This window comes from Pteropus medius, unplaced genomic scaffold (genome assembly GCF_902729225.1).
Source record: "Pteropus medius unplaced genomic scaffold, Ma_sr-lr_union100, whole genome shotgun sequence".
Lineage (NCBI taxonomy): Eukaryota > Metazoa > Chordata > Mammalia > Chiroptera > Pteropodidae > Pteropus > Pteropus medius.
Window position 1 is genome coordinate 11,144,727 of NW_024350924.1, and position 20,249 is coordinate 11,164,975.

General features: G+C 54.8%; 2 protein-coding genes across 14 annotated transcripts; both read left to right on the forward strand.

Annotated features, from left to right (window-relative positions):
* The first annotated feature begins 3,351 nt into the window (after positions 1-3,351).
* Positions 3,352-13,992, forward strand: TARS2 (threonyl-tRNA synthetase 2, mitochondrial). Of its 9 annotated transcripts, none has more exons than XM_039841514.1 (18): positions 3,352-3,504; positions 3,813-4,009; positions 4,312-4,435; positions 5,253-5,377; positions 6,167-6,284; positions 6,402-6,466; positions 6,724-6,820; positions 7,844-7,990; positions 8,150-8,248; positions 8,535-8,752; positions 9,147-9,309; positions 9,522-9,659; positions 9,850-9,927; positions 11,492-11,592; positions 11,780-11,881; positions 12,046-12,118; positions 12,667-12,781; positions 13,534-13,991. In XM_039841514.1, exons 1-18 carry the CDS (start codon positions 3,439-3,441, stop codon positions 13,851-13,853), a joined length of 2,346 nt encoding a protein of 781 aa, XP_039697448.1. In that variant the 5' UTR covers positions 3,352-3,438; the 3' UTR covers positions 13,854-13,991. The 9 variants fall into 9 exon arrangements, 7 of the variants coding, with proteins under 7 accessions (XP_039697448.1, XP_039697450.1, XP_039697454.1 ...); XM_039841516.1 differs by having other exon boundaries at positions 6,724-6,802; XM_039841520.1 differs by having other exon boundaries at positions 6,724-6,802; positions 13,628-13,991.
* A 153-nt stretch (positions 13,993-14,145) lies between these two features.
* On the forward strand, positions 14,146-20,009 carry ECM1 (extracellular matrix protein 1). 5 transcript variants are annotated; one of them, XM_039841521.1, is made up of 12 exons: positions 14,146-14,634; positions 15,843-15,893; positions 15,973-16,074; positions 16,196-16,276; positions 16,366-16,512; positions 16,785-16,838; positions 17,001-17,015; positions 17,154-17,476; positions 17,742-18,116; positions 18,624-18,844; positions 19,001-19,088; positions 19,522-20,009. In XM_039841521.1, exons 1-12 carry the CDS (start codon positions 14,565-14,567, stop codon positions 19,750-19,752), a joined length of 1,758 nt encoding a protein of 585 aa, XP_039697455.1. In that variant the 5' UTR covers positions 14,146-14,564; the 3' UTR covers positions 19,753-20,009. The 5 variants fall into 5 exon arrangements, with proteins under 5 accessions (XP_039697455.1, XP_039697456.1, XP_039697457.1 ...); XM_039841522.1 differs by having other exon boundaries at positions 16,788-16,838; XM_039841523.1 differs by having other exon boundaries at positions 16,384-16,512.
* Positions 20,010-20,249: the final 240 nt, after the last annotated feature.

A 20,249-nucleotide genomic window follows, 5' to 3' on the forward strand; every position in this document is an offset into this window, starting at 1 on the left:
GGTACTTCAGTTGGAATGGTAGGAAGAAAGAAAACGGGCAGCATCCAGTTTCTTCTGTTTTGTCCTCCCCTTGTACCTACAAGAGAGAACGCTTAAGGTCCCATATCTTTTAGGTAGCCGGTCATTGCCAAGGGCAGTAGAGATAGTAAACGATTAATTTGAAATCTTGGTTATTGAGCCTTAGTTGTATATTGCCTTCCACAGATGTGTCTAGGACCTTCTTAAAGAGTGCTTTTGCTCTTTATTTTTTACTTCAGCATTGAACTTAAATTGACATCCTTGCACTGGCTCCTGTGTTTGGGAGACTTCCCTATGTTTTTCCCTTGGCCTTGACCTGACAAATCAGGGACGTTGAAAAGGCGGGGGTGGAGGTGGCTGTTTCCTGGTTTCTCTTCTACAGACTCAGATGTGTAAGGGAAGGAGAACCTTAGCGGAGATGTTACATGAGCCCAACTTTGTTTTCAAAGCAAAGTTCAACTTGTCCCCGTGCTTCTGATAGGAAGCTTCCCCCTCTTTTATTTTCTCTGCAGATTTGGCTGGACTTCTCTCTCTGTGGCTTTTTAAAGAGACAAAGTAAAGCTTGACACCCATCCTAGATCTTTATTACTAAGGGGGGAAAAAAAGTTTAATAACCTAACCTCCCCACACCACCTACTGTACCTTTCGCCACTTGGTTAGTTCATTTGGTGGCAATAAAATAAACCTTCCTTTATATATTTGTTCTTACTAAAATATTCTCTCTCTCTCTCCTCCAATATCTTTTTCTACCACTTTGATGCCTGGAAATTTTCTAAAATTTTCTAAACGCTAAGAGAGATTTGGAAATTTGTGTTGATCTGATGACAAATGGAAAATGTACTTTACCTTCAGTGGAGATTATTCTTACATGTGTTTTGAGATTATAAAAACAATACCACCTCAGCTGAAGTTTTGGCTAACTTAGGATGTCTATTCTAAACGTGGAGTAAAGCTGAGCCTTTCCCAGAACTTGACCGAGGGCCTTGGACACCCTTTATGAGGACTTCCTTTTCCTTAGGCTTCCTGAACTCTGGCATTATTTCCTTAACATTTCTTTCTCAGTCTGGTAGAGAAAGTTTGGTAAGATGCCTCTTTTCTTGGCTTTTTATTGGACCCCTCTCACTACCCTACATTAAGGGCCTTTTTGTCCCCAAAGGCTCCAACTAGTTCACCTGGAGAGAAAGGGGGAGCCGTGCTCCCGAACGTGATACATTCCGACTATCCTGGTGTCTGGGAGGCAGCAGAGCATGGCATGGTACAGGCTTTGGATTCAGATAGACTGGGGCTTCTCTGGGGGTCATTTTCCATGTTTTATAGGGAACAGAGAGCTACTATTTGTCGGGGTTATTCTAGAAATTACACGAGATAGTGAAGGCACAGCACTTAGCACATAGTAAGTGTTTGGTGATCTCAGTGGAAGGTTAAGAGCAGTCTTAGGGATCAATGTTCCCCAGGCAGACTAAAGGGTTAACATTCCCTGAGGCTGAGACATGCCAAGCACAAATCAGAGGTGGTAGAACTGGCTATTAATGAATTGGCCTTAGCTAGCGTGCTTTGCTGGCTTGCTTGCTATGGCGGGAGGAATGAAATCCCTTGACATTCCTTCCTCCACTGCGACACAGGTCACACAGGTGATGATGTAGTACGTGATTGATCGGCATCCCCTGACCACTCAGCTCAGGGCTTTGCACACAGAGAACAGTCAGTAAATGTTTTGGGGATGAGTGCAGGGAGCCGCCATAACAGTGGAGCTTAGTTATTCCACCACCCCTCTCCCATCCGTATGCAAGAGGACAAGGTAGAATGAGTAAAGAGTGTGCGTGTGTGTGTGTGTGTGCGCGCATCGGTATATGTATAATTTGGAGTTTCCAGTCAGTACAGTGATCAGTACATTCTTAATAATTATTGACCGAGCACCTACCATTTTGTTGTAATACTCCCCTCTCCCTTTTGGTGCAGAGCCATGGGAAAAGTTCTGCCTGTTGCCACACTTTCTGAATGCCACTTAAAATTTTTCACTACCTTTTCCCAACCACACACACACACGTAATCTTCCTCTTCCACAGTCTTGTCTATTTCTTTTTGTATTTCAGAGTGTCTAACATACCAGAAGATGGAAACCAAGATCCTGAGCTGTCCTGTGACTCAGACCGACTGCTGCCTTCCCCAGACAGAACCTCCGGCCTCTGGAAACCTCGATTAAGCAGCATTCTCTGACAGCAAGCACTTCCTCTACTATCCTTGCTTCCATCGCCACTGGAAACTCAAGAACCGACTCTAACCATCCCCACCCCCAGGTGAGGGGACTAACGGGAATTACTGAGAACCCCTCAGCTGCCCCAAGTCCATCTCCCTTCCTACTTTGCTGCAAACCCGACCATGTTTCTATTTTTATGGTGTAAAATAAATATACCCGGTCCTGTGTCCTAGATATAGCGGGGAGAGGGAAGAGAAAGAATAAAGGAAGTTGAGTTAAAATGGGAATGAGAGGCAAAGGTCTTGCATAAGAGGCAGAGCTCAGATTCTAGGGTGAGTGATGGGAGAGCATATTGGGAGTAACTCTATTACGAGCAAACGCCTGGTGTGGTAGAAGAATATGAGAGCTGGACTGATTCTGGCATCAGCACTTAACTAACCTTAGATCGTTTACCTTCTCTGACCTTAAATTCCTCATCTGTAAGATTTAGAAGTCTCTTAGGTCCCTTTTAAGCACCATGAGTACGAAGAGACTCCAAGAAGTACCCTCTGCAGATTCTTTGTCCAAGACCTTAAAGCTGTTACATTCCTTTATTCTAATAGCTTGTCGCTATTGTTGCCCATTATCTTGTACCACGCCGTATATTAGACTATTTACATAAAAATTAACTTCAACAATTGGGAGTGATACTATTATTCTCATTTCATAAATGAGAAAATTGAAGCATAGACGGAATTACATCGTTTACCCCGAATTGCACAGTGAACGGCAGGCAGATCCAGGATTTACACCCCGTCTGTCCAGTTCCAAATCTATGCTCTTAAATGTTTTCTACTTGCCAGCAAAGACTATGTAAAAGAAAACTTATGGTTAAAAGGAAATGACTGATTTCCTTCTCGGTCCGTTTTTCTCCCACTCTCTCTGTCTAGAAGTTTTCCGACCCCTGCCCTCAAAGCCGCAGGACACCTTATTCCAACTTTGGCCTGAAACTGCGGGTCTCGCGATTGCCGGTGTAACAGTTTAGGTCTTCCGGTCAGCCGGAACCACCCACACCGCTCTTGCTGTGTGGGGTGTACTTCTTCGGAGTTCCTGGAGGTGGTGCCAGGCCGGAATGGCAGCTGTATTAGCCAATAGGCATGGGGATTGTTAGGTCAGAAGCCAATGAGGAATCTGGTGAAGGAGGAGACGGTCATTTGAGCATGTAGGCACCGGTCTGGAGGAACATGGGGCTGTATCAGAGGTGGCGACGGTTCCAGCTCCCAGGGTTACAAGCCTGCGGGCTACACACGGTGCGTGAGGTACCCAAACGTTCCGAAGCAGCGGAAGCCGAAGGTGTAGGTTCTTAACCCAGCCTGACAGCCCCTGCTGTCGCCCCGAGTCCCCGGACCCTGCTACCCCCCGACCTACCGCCTGGATGCACTTTCTCCTCCGGTCTGCTGCCCGGGGAGCGTAGGACTTCCAACGCAGGGCTGCGTGTCACCCATCTTCGTAAAGCCTAGGGACTTTACGGCCATTAAAATATCGTCATCTCCCACCACCCCTATCCCCAGGAATAACTGATGGAACATGTGTCACCTCCTAACATCTTTCCCTTCAGGCAGCTGTGCCGACCCCTCCACACTGGTTGGTAGAGCGACTTGGCCTTTTTGAGGAGCTATGGGCTGCTCAGGCAAAGAGGTTAGCAAGCGTGGCACAGAAGGAACACCGGACTATTAAGATATCACTTCCCGGAGGCCAGAAAGTGGAGGCTGTGGCATGGAACACAACCCCTTACCAGCTAGCTCGGCAGATCAGGTATCAGGCTCATTGGCTACCCTCCCGTGTTATCCTTCTACCCCTGTACTTCCTCTGGACCAGAGCAGGGAAAGAAAACCGCTTGTTTCTGCTCCGTTTCATCAGGATAGCTTTTCCCGAGGATTCATTTTTATCTTAATTAGTTTCAGAGCCTCTGCCCTTCCTCTGTTATCTATCAGAGGGAAATGATGATGGGCTCTATTGCTCTGGCAACACATTTCCCCTTTGCAGGTTCTTTTCCCCTGTGGTCTGTAACCTTGTCTTTTTTTGTTTTTTTAAATCCCGGCTCCCTACTGCTAAAGTTCAACACTGGCAGATACTGCAGTGGCTGCTCAAGTGAATGGAGAACCTTATGATCTGGAGCGGCCCTTGGAGACAGATTCTGACCTCAGATTTCTGACCTTCGAGTCCACAGAGGGGAAAGCAGTAAGTTTCTTATTGGAAATACAGTGGCTCCTAAACTAAGAGATATTTAAGTGGGCATTTCTAACATCTTTTTTCCCCTCCGTTTCTCCATTTGCATTTGGGAGGGAGACCTACCACAGATGGCTTGTCTTGACTGTTCCTGGTTAAGCCGGATATTTATGATGAAAGTTTTTATTTAGCCTAGGTCTATTAAGCAGACGTTACTTGTACTAGTAAAAGGGAGAGATAATAATTTGAAAACAGAAGGGATTATATGCCAATTCAGCACCCTGCCCCCCGCAACTCTTGAGACACCTATTAAATCATCTGTAGCATATATCTAATCCTAATGTGTTTTTCACAACCGAGCATACAATCCTCACTTTGTCCTCTTCATGTAATGTAGACCTCATCTATTAGGATCCAAAAAAATGGAGTTCTCACGTCCCCTGTGTATAAATGGTGACAAAATACTAGAGCAGTGGTTACGTCACACTAGATTGCCAGGATAGGAAAAAAGATAGAGTTGAGCAGAGCCCTTAGAAATCAGTCTTAAGGAAGTCGTTTACTCCAAAGCCCTAAAAGGAGACGTCATGGGAAAGCAAAGGAAGACTGGCCCCTGGTCCTCCTGCACTGCTGCTCCTGCCTTCTGCTTTCTCTTTTGCTCAGTTTTTCTTTTTTCCTTTTCACCATGTAGTGGTCACCACCTCCATTTTGTGGTACTTATTCCTAGAAGGATCATACTGGTTTCGCACCAGCTTCTTGGAGGAGAAGATCAAAGAGCTAGGGGTTAAAGGGGATGGTTGTGAACGTGTGAGCTCCTTTCTCGTAAATGCAGGTGTTCTGGCACTCCAGCACCCACGTCCTGGGGGCAGCAGCTGAACAGCTCCTAGGCGCCATCCTCTGCCGCGGTCCAAGCACAGAAAGTGGCTTCTACCATGATTTCTTCCTGGGGAAGGACCGGTGAGTAGCGTGAGGAAGAAGAGAATGATGATGGGTTGTTTCTTTTTTTAGAGAGTATTATTTTAAAATATTTTTTTATTTCAGGTTTTTTGAGGTATACTTGACAAATAAAATTTTAATATTTTTAAAGTGTACAGTGCGATAAGTCAGTACTCAGCGTACAATGTGAAAGGATTCCCACGTCGAGTTAGTTAACATCCATCACCTCACTGTTTTTTTTTGGTGAGAACACTTAAGATTTACTATTGGCAAATTTCAGTTATAGAATGCAGAATTATCAGCTATAGTCACCATGCTATACATTAGCTCTTCAGACTTTATTCATCTGATAACTGCAAGTTTGTCCCCTTTTACTGGGATGGTTTCTGAGGCCCTTTTCTGGGGCCTCACACATGTTCGTTTTGGAGGAACGAGCTACGGGAAAGACCTCCGGGCCTCAACTGTGGTCTTGATACCACCTTCTCCATTAGTCCACGTTCTTTCTCTTCTAATGCTGCTTGAAACTTATCTTCTCTAGCCCTTAGGAATTCTTCAACTTTACTCCATCCTTCATTACTTTAATTTCGTCCATCTGGATTGCTTGCCCTGAACTTTTAATTTCGTACATAGAGCATTTGCTCCAGCTGTAAAATTTGTACCCGAGTTCCTATTTATGTTTCCTCTTAGTTTGTCTGTCTTGACCAATAATTCCAGACGTTCTGGAGGGCAGGATTTTACCCCTGGCCAACAGCTGTGTCTCCCAGGTGATGCTTCTTAAAGATGCAGGCAGACCGACTCTCATTCTCCCAGGAGTGTCCGGGGCTCAGAGCTGCCTGTTTTGGAGCGCGTTTGCCAAGAACTCGCAGCTGCTGCTCTGCCCTTCCGGAGGCTGGAAGCTTCCCAGGATCAGCTTCGCCAGCTCTTCAAGGTGGGCTGGAGATGCACAGTTTTAGGAGGAAGATCACAGGCGTGAGGGAAGGGGTGGCTCTCTCCCAGGACATCTTCGTGGGGATAAAGACTCGTCTTCACTCTTCCCTTCTTCCAGGATAACCCCTTTAAGCTTCGCCTGATTGAGGAAAAAGTGACGGGTCCAACAGCAACAGTGTACGGGTGAGTTGTCCAGATGGAGGGAAACGGGGAGGGGCGAGGTGCACCGACCAAGGCTGGAAACGGGATGAGGGAAGAAGACGGGATGCGGGAAGAATCTGTTGCCCCGGAGAGAGAAACAGGGACAGGAATCGACTCTCGTCTCCCGTTGCTGTCTCCGTGAACAGTTCTTCACTCTTTCTGTCAGCTAAAGGCCATGAGAGAGAAGACTAGAAGCTCAAGCATTTGGAAGCCACTAACGGGCCCCTTCTTTCCCCCAGGTGCGGCACGTTGGTTGATCTCTGCCGGGGCCCCCACCTTCGGCACACCGGACAGATTGGAGGGCTGAAGCTGCTGACGGTCAGTCGTCAGGACAGGGTTAGGCTGAGACTTCTCATTTCGCTGGAGTGAGCAGGGGCCTGGGAAGACGATGGCCTCTCAGCCCCTTCTCTACTCTGAAAGCCGAGAGGGGAATCCAGGGGAACGATACTTAGTTCCTGCCTTCTAGAAACCTCGAGTCTGACGGCAGATGCTAGACCCCCTGCCAGGGCCCAGGAGCCAGTTCACGTTTCATGGTTGGACATCAGTGCTGAAGGAGGGGGAAGGCTGCTGTGAGTGGGGGCGGTGGAGCGCCTTTGACAGGCACAGGGAGGGTGAGTCAAGGGCATGCCTTTTATGAAAAGGCTGTTCTTGGGCAGGGTGAGTTATTGGATGGAACAGGAGCAGAGAGCCGAGCGGAGGCCGGTACGTAGAGCAGAACGCTCCGGACTGAAAACCTAGCTGTCTGTGCTTCGCCCTGGCTCTGCCACCAGTGAAGTGTGTGGCTTTGGGTAAATGTCCTTACCCATCTTCCCTGTCTGTGAAATGAGCCTGTGAATTCCTGTCTTACGAGTAAATCTACATGGAGAAACAGAACCAGCTAACGCAGGAGAAAGTGTTTGAGGAAAAGTTAAAAGTGCTATGAAATACAGGCTGTTTCTCATTAGTACTGTTGTTCAAGGAAAAAACAAACAGGCATTTGATCTCCTGGGGCCAGGAACAGGAAATGGTGTGATACAGATAGAGTGACATTTGACCAGAGCTTCCGGTTGTTCCCCTGAGCAGTGCCCGATGGGACGGGGAAGGCGTGAAGTACAGGGTGCTGGCAGGGCGGCGGTCGTGAGAATGAGGAGAGGAGGCGGCAGGCTGAGGTTAGGCTTGAGCAGGACACGTGCAGGAATCAAGAGTCGGTCCCCTCCAAGGCTGTAAGCGTGGCGCGGGGGTCTGGAGGACCGTCCCACCGGTGGCGATGGCGGGGAGTAGTACACACCTGTGGCACATACATCGAGAGAGGTTTGCGGGAGAGGCCGGGCAGCCTCAGTCCTCACCGCCTTCCCCCGGACTCCCTGTGTCCTCCCGCAGAACTCTTCGTCCTTAGGGAGGTCTTCAGGTGGCCCGGAGACACTGCAGAGAGTGTCAGGGATCGCCTTCCCCACGGCGGAGCAGCTGAGGGCCTGGGAAGAACAGAGGGAGGAGGCAGAGTTACGGGACCACCGGCGCCTTGGGAAGGTAGAGATCGGGGACGTGGGGGACGGTCATGGAGGTTGGAGTGACGAAGGGCCCCAATTGTGGAGCGGGGCACAGACTCAGAATCCAGCAGACTTACTCCTTCCGGGTCCCAAAGCCACCGCGTCCCCCTGAAGTGACCGCTGCCATCCCTGACCCCAGGAACAGGAGCTCTTCTTCTTCCATGAACTGAGTCCTGGGAGCTGCTTCTTCCTGCCTCGGGGGACAAGGGTGTATAACGCGCTGGTGTCTCTCATCAGGGTGAGGGGACCCGGGTCCGAGGGAAGGAAGACGGGGGTGGGGCTGAGGGCCCCGAAGCAGCCAGGCGTTAAGGGGGAGAGGAGGCTTACACGTACTTACTGTAAATGCTGGCGGTTCTTACAAAGACCCCAGAAATGTGTGCTCTGCAGCGGGGGCACGTACGGAGCTAGCGTGGTACCTAGTGGCTCGTGGCTGTGATCAGCACGACCTGGGGGCCCAGAGGCTGCCACCCTCCCTTCTCTCCCCGTGCTCACTGTGGCCTCCCTTCCTGTACCCTCCTTCCCAGGCCGAGTACACCCGCCGTGGTTTCTCAGAAGTGAAGACCCCCACGCTGTTTTCCACAAAGCTCTGGGAGCTGTCAGGGCACTGGGAGCACTATCAGGAAGACATGTTTGCCCTGCAGTCTCCAGGCTCCGACAGGCCTGCCCGCTCCCAGGGGGACCACTGCTCCGGCCACCCCACAGACACCCTCGCCCTCAAGCCCATGAACTGCCCCGCGCACTGGTGAGCTGGGGCCAGGAGGCCTGCGTCCTCCCAGGGCCGGCCCGGCGACACGATTGCAAAACGTGAAGCAATAGACGGAGCTGGGACACCTCATCTGAGTCTGCCCTGTCGCTGACTGTGGGAATTTGGGGAAATGAGGGCGCTCACAGCCTCAGCCTCTGTGTGTGGAGCTTCAGGGGCTCGGACTTGCTCACAGAACAGGGGCACAGTTCTGTTTTTGTCATCTGTTATTGTCCTTACAGAGAAATTCCCTTTGAGCCAGGCAGGGCTCCGGCTAGGACGAGGGGGGGGTGACAGGACTCCGAGAGAGGGGACAGGAACGGGCAGATGGGGCAGAGCAGGCTTCAGGGCCAGTCTGCCCTGCGGTGCTGACCCCTCCCCACCCTACCCTCAGCCTGATGTTCGCCCACCGGCCCAGATCCTGGCGAGAGCTGCCCCTGCGACTGGCGGACTTCGGGGCCCTGCACAGGGCCGAGGCCTCCGGCAGTCTCGGGGGACTGACCCGGCTGCGGTGCTTCCAGCAGGACGACGCCCACATTTTCTGTGCCCCGGATCAGGTGGCCTCCCCCAGCTCCACCGAGGCATTTCTAGCCGCCCTCCCTGCGAACCGCCGACATTCCTGACCCTTAGCTGCCCCCGTTATGCGCTGCAGTTCAGCCGCGTGCTATGCCCAACTTTCCTCCAGTTTCGCCCTCTGTCTCCCCCAAAACCACCGTCACCCCAGAACCCAGCTGGCACACCACTCACGCACCATGTTTCCTGCCCCTAGTTGGACGCAGAGATCCGAGGCTGTCTCGATTTCCTGCGCTCAGTCTACGCCGTCCTCGGCTTCTCTTTCCGCCTGGCCCTGTCCACCCGACCGACTGGCTTCCTGGGAGAGCCACGTCTTTGGGACCAGGCTGAGCAGGTGGGACCAGGCTGAGCAGGTGGGCCTGTGGCAGGGAGGCCGAGGAAGCAGAGCCGGATAAACCACTCCGGGGGAGGGGGCAGGGGGCGGAGTCCGGGTCCTTAGTAGAGGCTATGAGGAGAGGGTCACTTGTTGGGGGACCGGAGAGATACGGTGCTCATAAAGTCCTCCCTTGTCTCACTTCCCAAAGGTCCTTCGACGGGCCCTGGAGGAATTCGGAGAACCCTGGGACCTCAGCCCTGGGGATGGTGCCTTCTATGGGCCTAAGGTAAGCTGGGGACTTTGGATAGTTTTGTTTATTCATTTTTTTGTTTCGTTTTGTTAAATATTTAATGGAGACAAAGGAATATTTTTAAACTCATGTAGGATATAAAGCAGAGCAATACAGCGCCCGCCGGTCTGCTGGGGCCTGCGGGAGGCAGATGGGGCATTTCAGCACCGCGGGGCAGTGCGGGAGCTGCGGATGGAGCATGGGAGGGTCCCGCAGGGCTGCCCGCAGGACCCTCTCTGACCCCGAAGGCAGCTGTCGGCCAAGTAAAGGGAACAGTGTCGGCAGAGGCCAGGGGGAGGGTGGAAACTCACATGGCGAGTTAGAAGAAGTGAGATCGGGGGACAAAGGACAGAAAAGTATCTGCCGGATTTAGTAAAAAGGCTGTTAGGTTTTGAAGGACCGTTTTTGGTAAAGTGGAGACTGTGGGTGGAGTCGGAAGTGAGGAATGAACGTAACTCTCAAGCTCTGTGGCTCTCAGAGCAGCTCAGGGCCGGGTGGTCAAAGGAGAAGTTTGTGGCGAGAAGGACTCGAGAACCTGAAACCCTGTGCCTGGAGGGCGCCCGGCTGGGTCAGGGAGAAGCCGGAGTTGAGATGGCTTCAGTGGAGAGAAGTTCTCGGGGAGGCTTGAAGGGTGGGGTTGAGAGCCCCCCACAGAGGGGACCACCTTTGCCATTGTTTGGGGGTCAGAAGGAAAGGCTGGGGATAGAAATGCAAGGGAGTTTATGGGTGTGGTGATCGAAGTTGAGACACTGCCCCGTCCCGTGATGTTAATTGTCTGAATTCTCCATGAGGTGGGAGAAAGGACCGTCCTGGGGCAGGGGGCGGGGGGCAGGACGGGCCAGAGGAGAGTGGTCAGCGAGGCGGGCGAGCTCACGTAGGGAGAGGAGCAAGCTGGGAGGTCCTCGAGAACAGGACACAGCAGATTACGGCAGCGGCAAGGGTCCAGCTGAGGTTCGAAAGAGTGACTTACATGGTGGCATCAGTCCCTGTTTTGCATCTGTGCTACGTGACGTGTTGGGCAGCACTGAGCAGTTCTGTTGCAGGGCCAAGGAGGCAGGAGGCGAGGGTGCCGCCCGGGCGGGTTCGCCCTGTGGGTGTGAGGAAGAGCAGCGAGGCCGGGGCCGGGGAGGGCGGTTCCAGCCCCACGGGCAGAGGGGGGCCGCGGGTGGGGAGGACGTGGAGGAGCTGAGGAGCCTGGACCTGGAGTACGCGTCAGTGCTGGAAAACCAAGAGGTGGCGACCGGAGCAGGGTGTCCGGTGGTCTGTCCAGAGGTGCGGCCATTCTGGACGGTGACAGGGTGAAGGGCGGAGCCGTAGGGTGGGTGTGGGTGAAGGTCTGAGAGGGCCTCCAGGAATTGACGTGCCCCCGTATCCTAGTACCATTATTAAGTGGAACGAGCCACCGAGAGTCACTGCTGGAGTCCCCACCGAGGGAAGTAGTGTGATCAGCTGGGCGACAGGTGTGTCAGGACAGTCTGGGACATAGCTAGGTAGAGGGGGGCGCGGATAATGGAGGACACTGGTTCTCGTTTGTCACACGCCCTCACATTTGTACCCCCAGATCGACGTGTACCTCCAGGATGCCCTGGGTCGGCCCCACCAGTGCGGGACACTCCAGCTCGACTTCCAGCTGCCCCTGAGATTTGACCTCCAGTACAAGGGGTACGGACCCTGCTGTCCGTGGACGCGGTGGGAACGACTTCTCCTTCTGCCTTTGACCCTAAAAGCAACTGAGCCCCCAACAGCCTCCCCTGTGGGGCCCGAATGTTTCTGAAAACTGGCAGGTGACCTTGGTTACACAATTTGTGCCACTTCCTTCGTTCCATCCACCCCCTTTTCTCCCTCGAAGCCAGGCGGGGGCCCTGGAGCGTCCAGTCCTCATTCACCGGGCAGTTCTGGGCTCCGTGGAAAGGATGCTGGCAGTGCTGGCCGAGAGCTGCGGGGGGAAATGGTGAGACCGCTGGTGCCAGGCGTCCGTCCTGGCCCTCTGGACGCTCCAGATCGCGGCCCCCTTCACACTCCCGCTACCGTTTCCTTCTCGAATCTGCGCCCTGTCGCCACACTTACAGTCAGAGCCAGAGTAAACGATGGGCCCTCCTGTTCTCTCCCAACCAGGCCGCTGTGGCTGTCCCCGTTCCAGGTGGTGGTCATCCCTGTGGGGACCGAGCAGGAGGAATATGCCCGGGAGGTGAGGAGCTGGGGGTCAAGACAGGGCCAAAGCGAGACTAACAGGGACCCAAAAGGAGCAGTGGATGGGAAGAGGCCCCTCGGGGGAGGAAGGGGCCACAGCACTTGGAGCCGCAGGACTGGGCTGGAATGGCTGCCGGTCCGGATGCTAAAAGGTCAGCATCTGAGAAATGAGACTGCTTTGTGGAAAGGTGTGAAAATGCTGACAACAGAGCACTTGGCATGAAAGGGGCCTTGGATAAATGTTGGTTTTATTTTTCTTTTCTAGAGAGAGGTAAGGGTATGGATGGCGCCAGGGTCGAGCGGCTGGGTGGGTAGAGTGGAGGCTGGAAGCAGGCAGAGTCCAGGGACTTGCTGGCAGGCTCGGCTCCAGAGGCGGCAGAGAAGCTGTGGGGCTGCGGAGGAGGAGGGCTCGTCTGTGAGAACTGGGGAGCCTGGAGGTCGAGGCAGGAGGGACAGATGGGGGGCTTGGAGAAGCCTGGAATCAGACCGTCCTAGCTCTCCAGCCTCCCATCAGATTAAGTTCCTGTCACCAAACCTCTGTCCCAGGCACAGCAGAGCCTGCAGGCTGCGGGGCTGGTCGGCGACCTGGACGCTGACTGCGGACTGACCCTCAGCCGGAGAGTCCGCCGGGCTCAGCTCACCAACTACAATTTTCAGTTTGGTAAGCGACCGGGTCACGCGCCCGCCTTCGGTCCTGTTCTTTCCTGTCCTTCAGTTTGCTCATCTGCATGTTGGGGTTACTTGGGGCTCGATTCCTGAGCTGGATAGGAGCCAGGACTCAGGACGCCTGAGCCACCGGGCCCCGGGTCTCTTTGCTCCCCGAGAGCACCTCTGACCGTCAGAACAGTCTTCTCCTGGCCCTAACCGTAGTTCTTGGCATCTGTTAAGTTGCTTAACCAGGAGCGTCAGAGAGAAAGCGGCAGGAAGGGTTAATAGGCGTTAATTAGTTCGCTGTTTATCCTGTACCTGGAGGAGTCAGCGCTGCCGGGTGAGGAGAAAGGCCTGAGGAGAACAGTCTGGCCCTAACCTGTTCCCTTTTCACGTTCCCGGGTTCAGAGCTCCGTCTGGAAAGCAGGGAGCAGAAATTCCTCGGCCGGGTTACCCGATTCTTGAGTGTCACACACCCACGCGTGCTGTCAGCACAGAGAGCAGGCTGCCCCACGGTCCCGTGTCTTCCACCCGCCACCTCCGCTTTCTCTAATGTCCCCCCACACTCAGCTTCTCTCTGGCTCTGCTTCTGCCCCACCCTACCGCCTGTGACCCCTGGGCTCCTGACTGGAAGCGATAAGGCCTGTAGGAGAAACCCCGGAGCATCTCCTATCTCCTCAGGATGAGCTGGGAACCGGAGGGCAGGACACGGCTAAATATATCCTTCCCTGAGCTGTGTCTGGGCCCTGCCCTCGCCCTTCCTAGCGAGCGAGGCCTCTTCGGTTTCCGCAGAGCAGAGGGAGGTACCCCATGTGGATAAACTTGCCCTGAGATTCCCAGACCGCCCCCCTTCCTGCAGTGGTTGGCCCGAGAGAGCAGAGCAAGGGCACTGTGAACATCCGGACGCGAGACAACCGTCGCCTGGGAGAGCGGGACCTGCCGGAGGCCGTGCGGCGGCTCCTGGAGCTGCAGAGCGCCAGGGCCCCAAACGCGGAAGAAATTTTCTGAGCTTTTGGATGTCGATGTCACAGAGACCTGCAGGAGCCACCAGCCTCCCTCAACACAGGAGGGACCAACCCAACTGACAGAGTCCAGAGTCCTCAGACCCCTGAGGACTCGTGTGGGACACGCATCTGCCCTCCTGGAAAGAGACTTGGTCTGCGGGAAGCTGTAGCTGTTTGGGTGTGAGGAGAGCGAAGCGAAAAATAAAAAGCTTGAAGCTACTGGAGATGTGTCTTCATCCCTGACTCCTGGCGCGGGATGGAAGGGGGTCTGACCCTGTCTCCCTCTCTCACCCCAGGGTGCTGGGGAAACTGAAAAGGGGCGGCTCGGGCCTCTCACTGGCTGAGGACCCCTGGGTCCCCACTCTCGGCTCCTTAGTGCCCTGTTTCCCAGCCCCAGCCCAGCAGACTCCCAGACCCCTTCTCCACATGCAAATGGAGAAACTGAGGCACAAAATAAGCTCTCAAACACCTCTTGCTCCCTGATTCTCAGAATCGGTCTTTCTTGGGGTTGGAAGAATGCTCACCTCTCATTACCCCCATTCCTCTCAATCCTGTCGGGAGGCTTCGGGCTGAGTTGGGGAGGAGTGGCTGGACTGAGTCAGGCAGGAAGCTGAGGGGGGCGGGAGCTGGTGGCGCCTGGCCATATAAAAAGGGGAAGGAACCGGCCCTGGAGTTCACAACAGCACTGACAGCAACCAGAGAAGCAGGCTCCCAACAGCCCAGCCCTTCCAATCTCGATCTGCCCGCAGGGACCCACCTCCTGGGTGGCCGCCGACCGGTCCTTGCCCCAAGATGGGGACCATGCCCAGAGCAGCCTTGGTCTTGGCCTGTTTGGCTGTTGCTTCTGTAGCCTCCGAGGAAGGTGAGCTGGGATTGGAGTTGGCACTTGGGAAGGGGTCTGGCCAGCATGGGCCTGGGGCCTGAGTCCAGTCCTCCGAGGTGGCTCATCACCAATAGGGTGAGTCTCCATTTGGCTTCCTGTTTCTGGGCAGGCCCAAGGTGAGCCTGGGCTCCGGGAGGGCGAGCCAGGAGCTCAGGGAAGTGGCCAGTTTGCTGCTGCTAGAGATGGTCCCTAGAGATTACTGCCAAGAAGCACAAAATTGGTGTCAAAGGACAATTCCTGGGGGTTTTGGGGAGGCGGGTTCACAGAGTAACCATCCTCTGAGGGGGATGGATCGGGGATCTACTAGGGAGGGCAGAGGAAGAAGGGGCCCCCAGGCTGCTCACAACCAGAGGGTCTTGACTGACTCGCTGCCTGGTTAGGAGAGGAGTTGAGAGGGTGTCCATCCCCAGGGGACCAGATACAGCCGCGCTCTGCCCAGCACGCACGTTATCTGCTTGGACGCTGAGCGAAAACGCTTTTGAGGGAAACCGTTCAGAGCATCACAGATCTAGCCTGTATCTCTGTGAGGCTCCGCCTCATTGTCGCTCCTGGGTCCTCTTCTGTGACTGCCGTTCCTTTCCCCATGACTGTGGGATGGTTTGCCATGGCCCTGATTCATCCGCCCCTAAACTGAGCCCCAAACTAAGGAGAGTCTGGGACTAGCTAAAGGGGAAGCACTTCGGCTTCTGGGTGGGCTCCTAAGGAGAGGGCTGAAGGTGTTTACAGGGCTACAGTAGGAGGGTAGGGGCAGAAGTGGATAGGTTAGGCTCCAACCAGTTTAAGGGGGGGACTTTTTCCTCTGAGATCCAGGGAAGCATCATGGCAGAGAGGCCTCGGGCAGGAGAGCCCAGAAGCCCCGGGGGAAAGATGCTGACAGAGATTAGGGCCTCCGCCACCCCACCACAAGCCCCTCATCCTCACATTCCCTTCAGGCCCAGACCTGGGGGCCCCATGGCTTTGAGCCCGGCAAGGTGAGGCTGTTAGGGCATCTGTCACAGCCTTTCTCAGAACCAGTGGTTCGCAGCGAGGTGTGTTGGGGGCGGATGTGGGACGGGAGCAACACGGAGGGGCTTCTGGTGTCTTGGTTGTCTTTCCTCCACTCTTGACTTCTACTGCCTCCTCACCCCACGCTGGGGGCCAGGAAGGGCCCCTCAAAACCACCCCTGACTTGTCCTTCCTCACTCCAGCCTCCAAGGCTTCAGGGCAGAGGGAGCTGGGGCCAGAGTACCTTCAAGAAGGTAAGAGTTTGAGGGACTGGCTGGGACCAGGGCCCAGGGAGGAACTATAGGCTCTGACCGTCTCCCCTCTTGCCTCTAGTGGGCTATGCCGCACCCCCGTCCCCACCCCGGACCCGAGCCCTCCCTGTGGATCACCCTGACACCCCTCAGCATGGCCCTCAATTTGAGGCACAGAGTGAAGGTGTGCCTGGCCTCCAGCCCCCCCCCCCTACTCCCCCTGCAGCCTGGGAGGGGAAAGAAGCCTCGCCCCGCCTCTGGCAGGGGCGGGCAGAGACATACTCACTGGCTCCCCTGTTCTGTAGTGCAGCCCCCTCCCTCGCAGGAAGCCGGCCCCGTCCAGGAGGAAGAGCTGCCCCCTCCCCAACTCTCTGTGAAAAAGGAAGGTGGGTGCTTGCCCATTGCCTGGCCTCTGGCCCACTGAGGTCTTGCTGCCTTCAGTGCAAACCTTGCTCCTTACCGCCCTCACCCTCAGGGTCCCCCTCTGCTTCAGGAAGCCATGCACAGGATCACCTGCACCCCCCGGAAGCCATACCCCTCCAGAAAGAGATACCCCTCCAGAAAGAGATACCCCTTCAGAAAGAGCTGCCCGCTTCCCAGCTCCCTATCGAACAGAAGGAACGTAAGTGACTCCCTCTCCTCTCGCCTGCCTGTGGCTTTGGGGCTCTGCCACTCACTAGCTGTGTAACCTTGGGTAAGTTACCTCCCCAAGCCTTGGTTCGGGGGAATAATACTTATTTTTATAAAGTTATGAGATTAAATGGCATAAAAATAGCATTTATTTTTACTTGCTTCTGGGTCAAGTTCCTTTTTATGCATGGGAACTGGCCAGGTCCTCCCTCACCTAGAGGCCCATGCCAACATGATTTTTACTCAAATAACTTTTCTACCCAGTAGACTCCCCCTTGCCACTTCAGAAGGAGACCTTCCCACATAAGCAGCAAGAGGGTAAGTGACAGCTGTGATCTGTCTGTCCCCTGCTTTAGTGCTCAGGACCCCGGGGAGTGGGGCAGGGAGCCCGAGCCTTGGGAAGCAGTGGAGGGAGCAGTCTTGATTTGGGGGGTCTATAAGGGTGACACCTTTCATGACTCAGGTTTCTTTTCCTTTCAGCCCCTCAATCCGAAGGTGAGAGCCTCAAATTCATTTCTTCTTCTCCCCGTATCCTCCCAACTCTCTCCCCTCAACCCCAAGTTGCCAGTCCTCCCAACTCATCCAGCCTCTCTCTATCCCTCCACATGTTCCCCGCTGTCTTCCCCATTCTAGAAAAGCCAGCTTCCTCCACGCACCACGTTTCCCCAGAGCCTGAGTCCTCGAATTCAGCCCAGCAATGCCCGCAGGGCCGACCCCGAGGGGGCTGGGGCCACCATCTGGATGGCTTCCCCCCTGGGCGGCCTTGCCCCGACAACCTGGACCAGATCTGCCTTCCTACACGTCAGCACGTGGTGTACGGCCCTTGGAACCTGCCGCAGTCTGGCCACTCCCACCTTAGTCGCCAGGGTGACACCCTCAATATGCTGGAGACTGGATATTCCCGCTGCTGCCGCTGTCAGAGCTACACGAACCGCTTGGACTGTGCGAAACTCGTGGTAAGGGTTGGGCTTTGATCCTCAGGGTGTCCTTTGAAGCCCAGACAGGATGTGTGCATTTTAAGGGCTAGGGGCCTGGGCCTGGGTGTGCGGAAACCGCAGGTCCCTCTCGGTGGCCCTCTCTTGGGCCTCCCCAGTGTGCCAGAGAGCAGGGCCAGCCGCTGCTGCTTCCTCATCTACCTGCCCGGGGTTCTTTTCTGGAGCCTGGGAGGAGGACAGGAAGGTGCACAGTGGCCGCTGGGCTGACCCACCCCTCTTGCTCTAGTGGGAAGATGCAATGACCCAGTTCTGTGAGGCCGAGTTCTCGGTTAAGACCCGACCCCACTGGTGCTGCAAACGGCAGGGGGAGGCTCGGTTGTCCTGCTTCCAGGAGGAAGCTCCCCGGCCACACTACAAGCCCCGGGCCTGCTCAGGCCCTCCGCCTGTGGTCTCCTCGGGCCCCGAGCTGCCCTTCCCCCCCGGGGAGCCCACACTGGACAATATCAAGAACATCTGCCACCTGAGACGCTTCCGCTCAGTGCCCCGCAACCTCCCGGCTACTGACCCCATCCAAAGGCAGCTGCAGGCTCTGACCCGGCTGGAGGGGGAGCTCCAGCGCTGCTGCCGGCTGGGGAGCAACCACACCTGTGCCTGGAAGGCTGTAAGTGGGCGTCTCGGCCCCCTAAAAGCCCGTCTGCCCACCCACCTCTGACTTCCGAACCCGCCGGTCCGCTCCTCCACGCACCTCCCCGCTGTGAGCACGTCTAGCCATCCGTCTACTTGTGAATGTCCGTCCATGCGTTGTGTTCGTCATCAGAGCCTGTTCGTCTCCAGCCTTCATCCTGCACCCCTAGCCTCGTCCGCCCACGCTCCCGCACGGGCACCTGTCTGCCGTCCGTTCGTCGAGCTCTGACCTCACCTGACTCCCTCCGTCTACCATTCCAGCTCATATCCCATGGCCGGCTCCGAACTTCACCTGTGCTTCTACCTGTCGCCTTCCCAAGCCCACACACCCAGCTGCCTCCTCTCCCCGCAGTTCTCTGCCCTTCCCTTTTGGCATCTGGGGCTGGCAGTCCCTCACCTCACAGCGTGGGGCGACAAGGGAAGCAGAGGGGTAGGTGGAGGGGCCAGGTGTCCAGGCGTCTGACTCCCTCTCGTTGGCCCACAGTGGGAGGAAACCCTCGACAGGTACTGTGACCAGGAGCAGGCCATCAAGACCCATCACCACTCATGTTGCCACCACCCGCCCAGCCCTGCCCGCGATGACTGCTTTGCCCGTCGGGCTCCCTTCCCCAACTATGACCGGGACATCTTGACCATTGACCTCAGCCGAGTCACCCCCAACATCATGGGCTATCTCTGTGGAAACCAAAGAGTTATCACCAAACAGTGAGTCTTGCCCACCTTTTCCCTAACTTCTCCCTTCCTGGAACGTCCCCTCAGGGGCTCTCTTGGGAAGAGCGAAATCTTGGTCTCCAAGCACTATTTCTATTGCCTGGGGGTTCTCCCTTAGGACCTGACCCTACCTCTTTCCCACCAATACAGTAAACATATCCCTGGGCTTATCCGCAACATCACTTCCCGCTGCTGTGACCTGCCAGCCCCAGAGCAGGCCTGCTGTGCCGAGGAAGAGGTGAGCGTGGGCATGGGGAGTCATAGTCTCCACAGGAATGCGGGGGAGGGAGGGAGGCGGCTGGAACCACAGGCCACGCCTTCCCCTTCCTTTAGTACCTCAAACCAGCCCACAGAAATAGTGAGGATAGTGGAGGAGTCTTTTTCCTTGGATCCAGAAGGCCTCGTTCCTGACCTGACCTGTTCCCCACCACTAAGTTGCTACGATGCCTTCGCTGGGTCTCAGGCTTTGGGCATTTCTGGATGTGCACATCTGTCCGTCACAGGAAATCTAGTTGTGCAAGGCAGCCGTGCAGTCTCTCTGGGTCCCGAGAAAGGATCCAGGCAGAGAGCAGTAGAAGCCCAGGGAAGGGGTACTTTGAGCACCCAAGTATTCAGGCCTGACCTCTGACAACCCCCTCCCCCATCGCTGCTTTACTCTTCTCATCCATCAGAAAGCAGCCTTCATCGATGACCTCTGTGGTCCCCGACGTAACTTCTGGCGGGACTCTGCCTTCTGCTGTAAATTGAATCTTGGGGATGAACAGACCAACTGCTTCAACACTAATTATCTGAGGAATGTGGCTCTAGTGGCTGGAGACTTTGGGGAAACCAAAGACCAGGGGGAGCAGAAGCCAACTCGGGGAACAAATACCAGCCCCACCCCTGAGTCCAAGGAAGAGTGAGTCACCCCAGAGCCTTGGAGGATCGGATTGGGGGAACCCCACCCCACCCCACCCTCCTGGAACATTCATGACAGTAAACACCTCTGGGATTTGGCATGCTCGTTTTCTGTAACATCTTACAATGCAAACACGCCCTCCTAAACCTGCTGGGATTTTCTTCAGCGATCGGCCCCTGAGGCCCACTGCCCTGCACCCACTGACTGAGCAGAAATGTTCCACAGGCTGTGATGGAACCATAACTAAATGGCTTAACTTCACTATTTGTCATCTTGAATTTATTCACATAGTTAAAAAGGAATGTCACCTTGTTAGCTACCTATCAGAATTCAGAGACGAAAAAGATATGGTTCATGGCTTTCGTGAGCCCTCCAAATGCCACAGCCCTCCCTGCCTGATATATTTTAATCTTCACTCTTGATCCTTAGAGACCATGCGTTGATTCATTCATCATCCATCTATTGAACTATGGATGTCCACTGTGCTTGACAGGGATACAC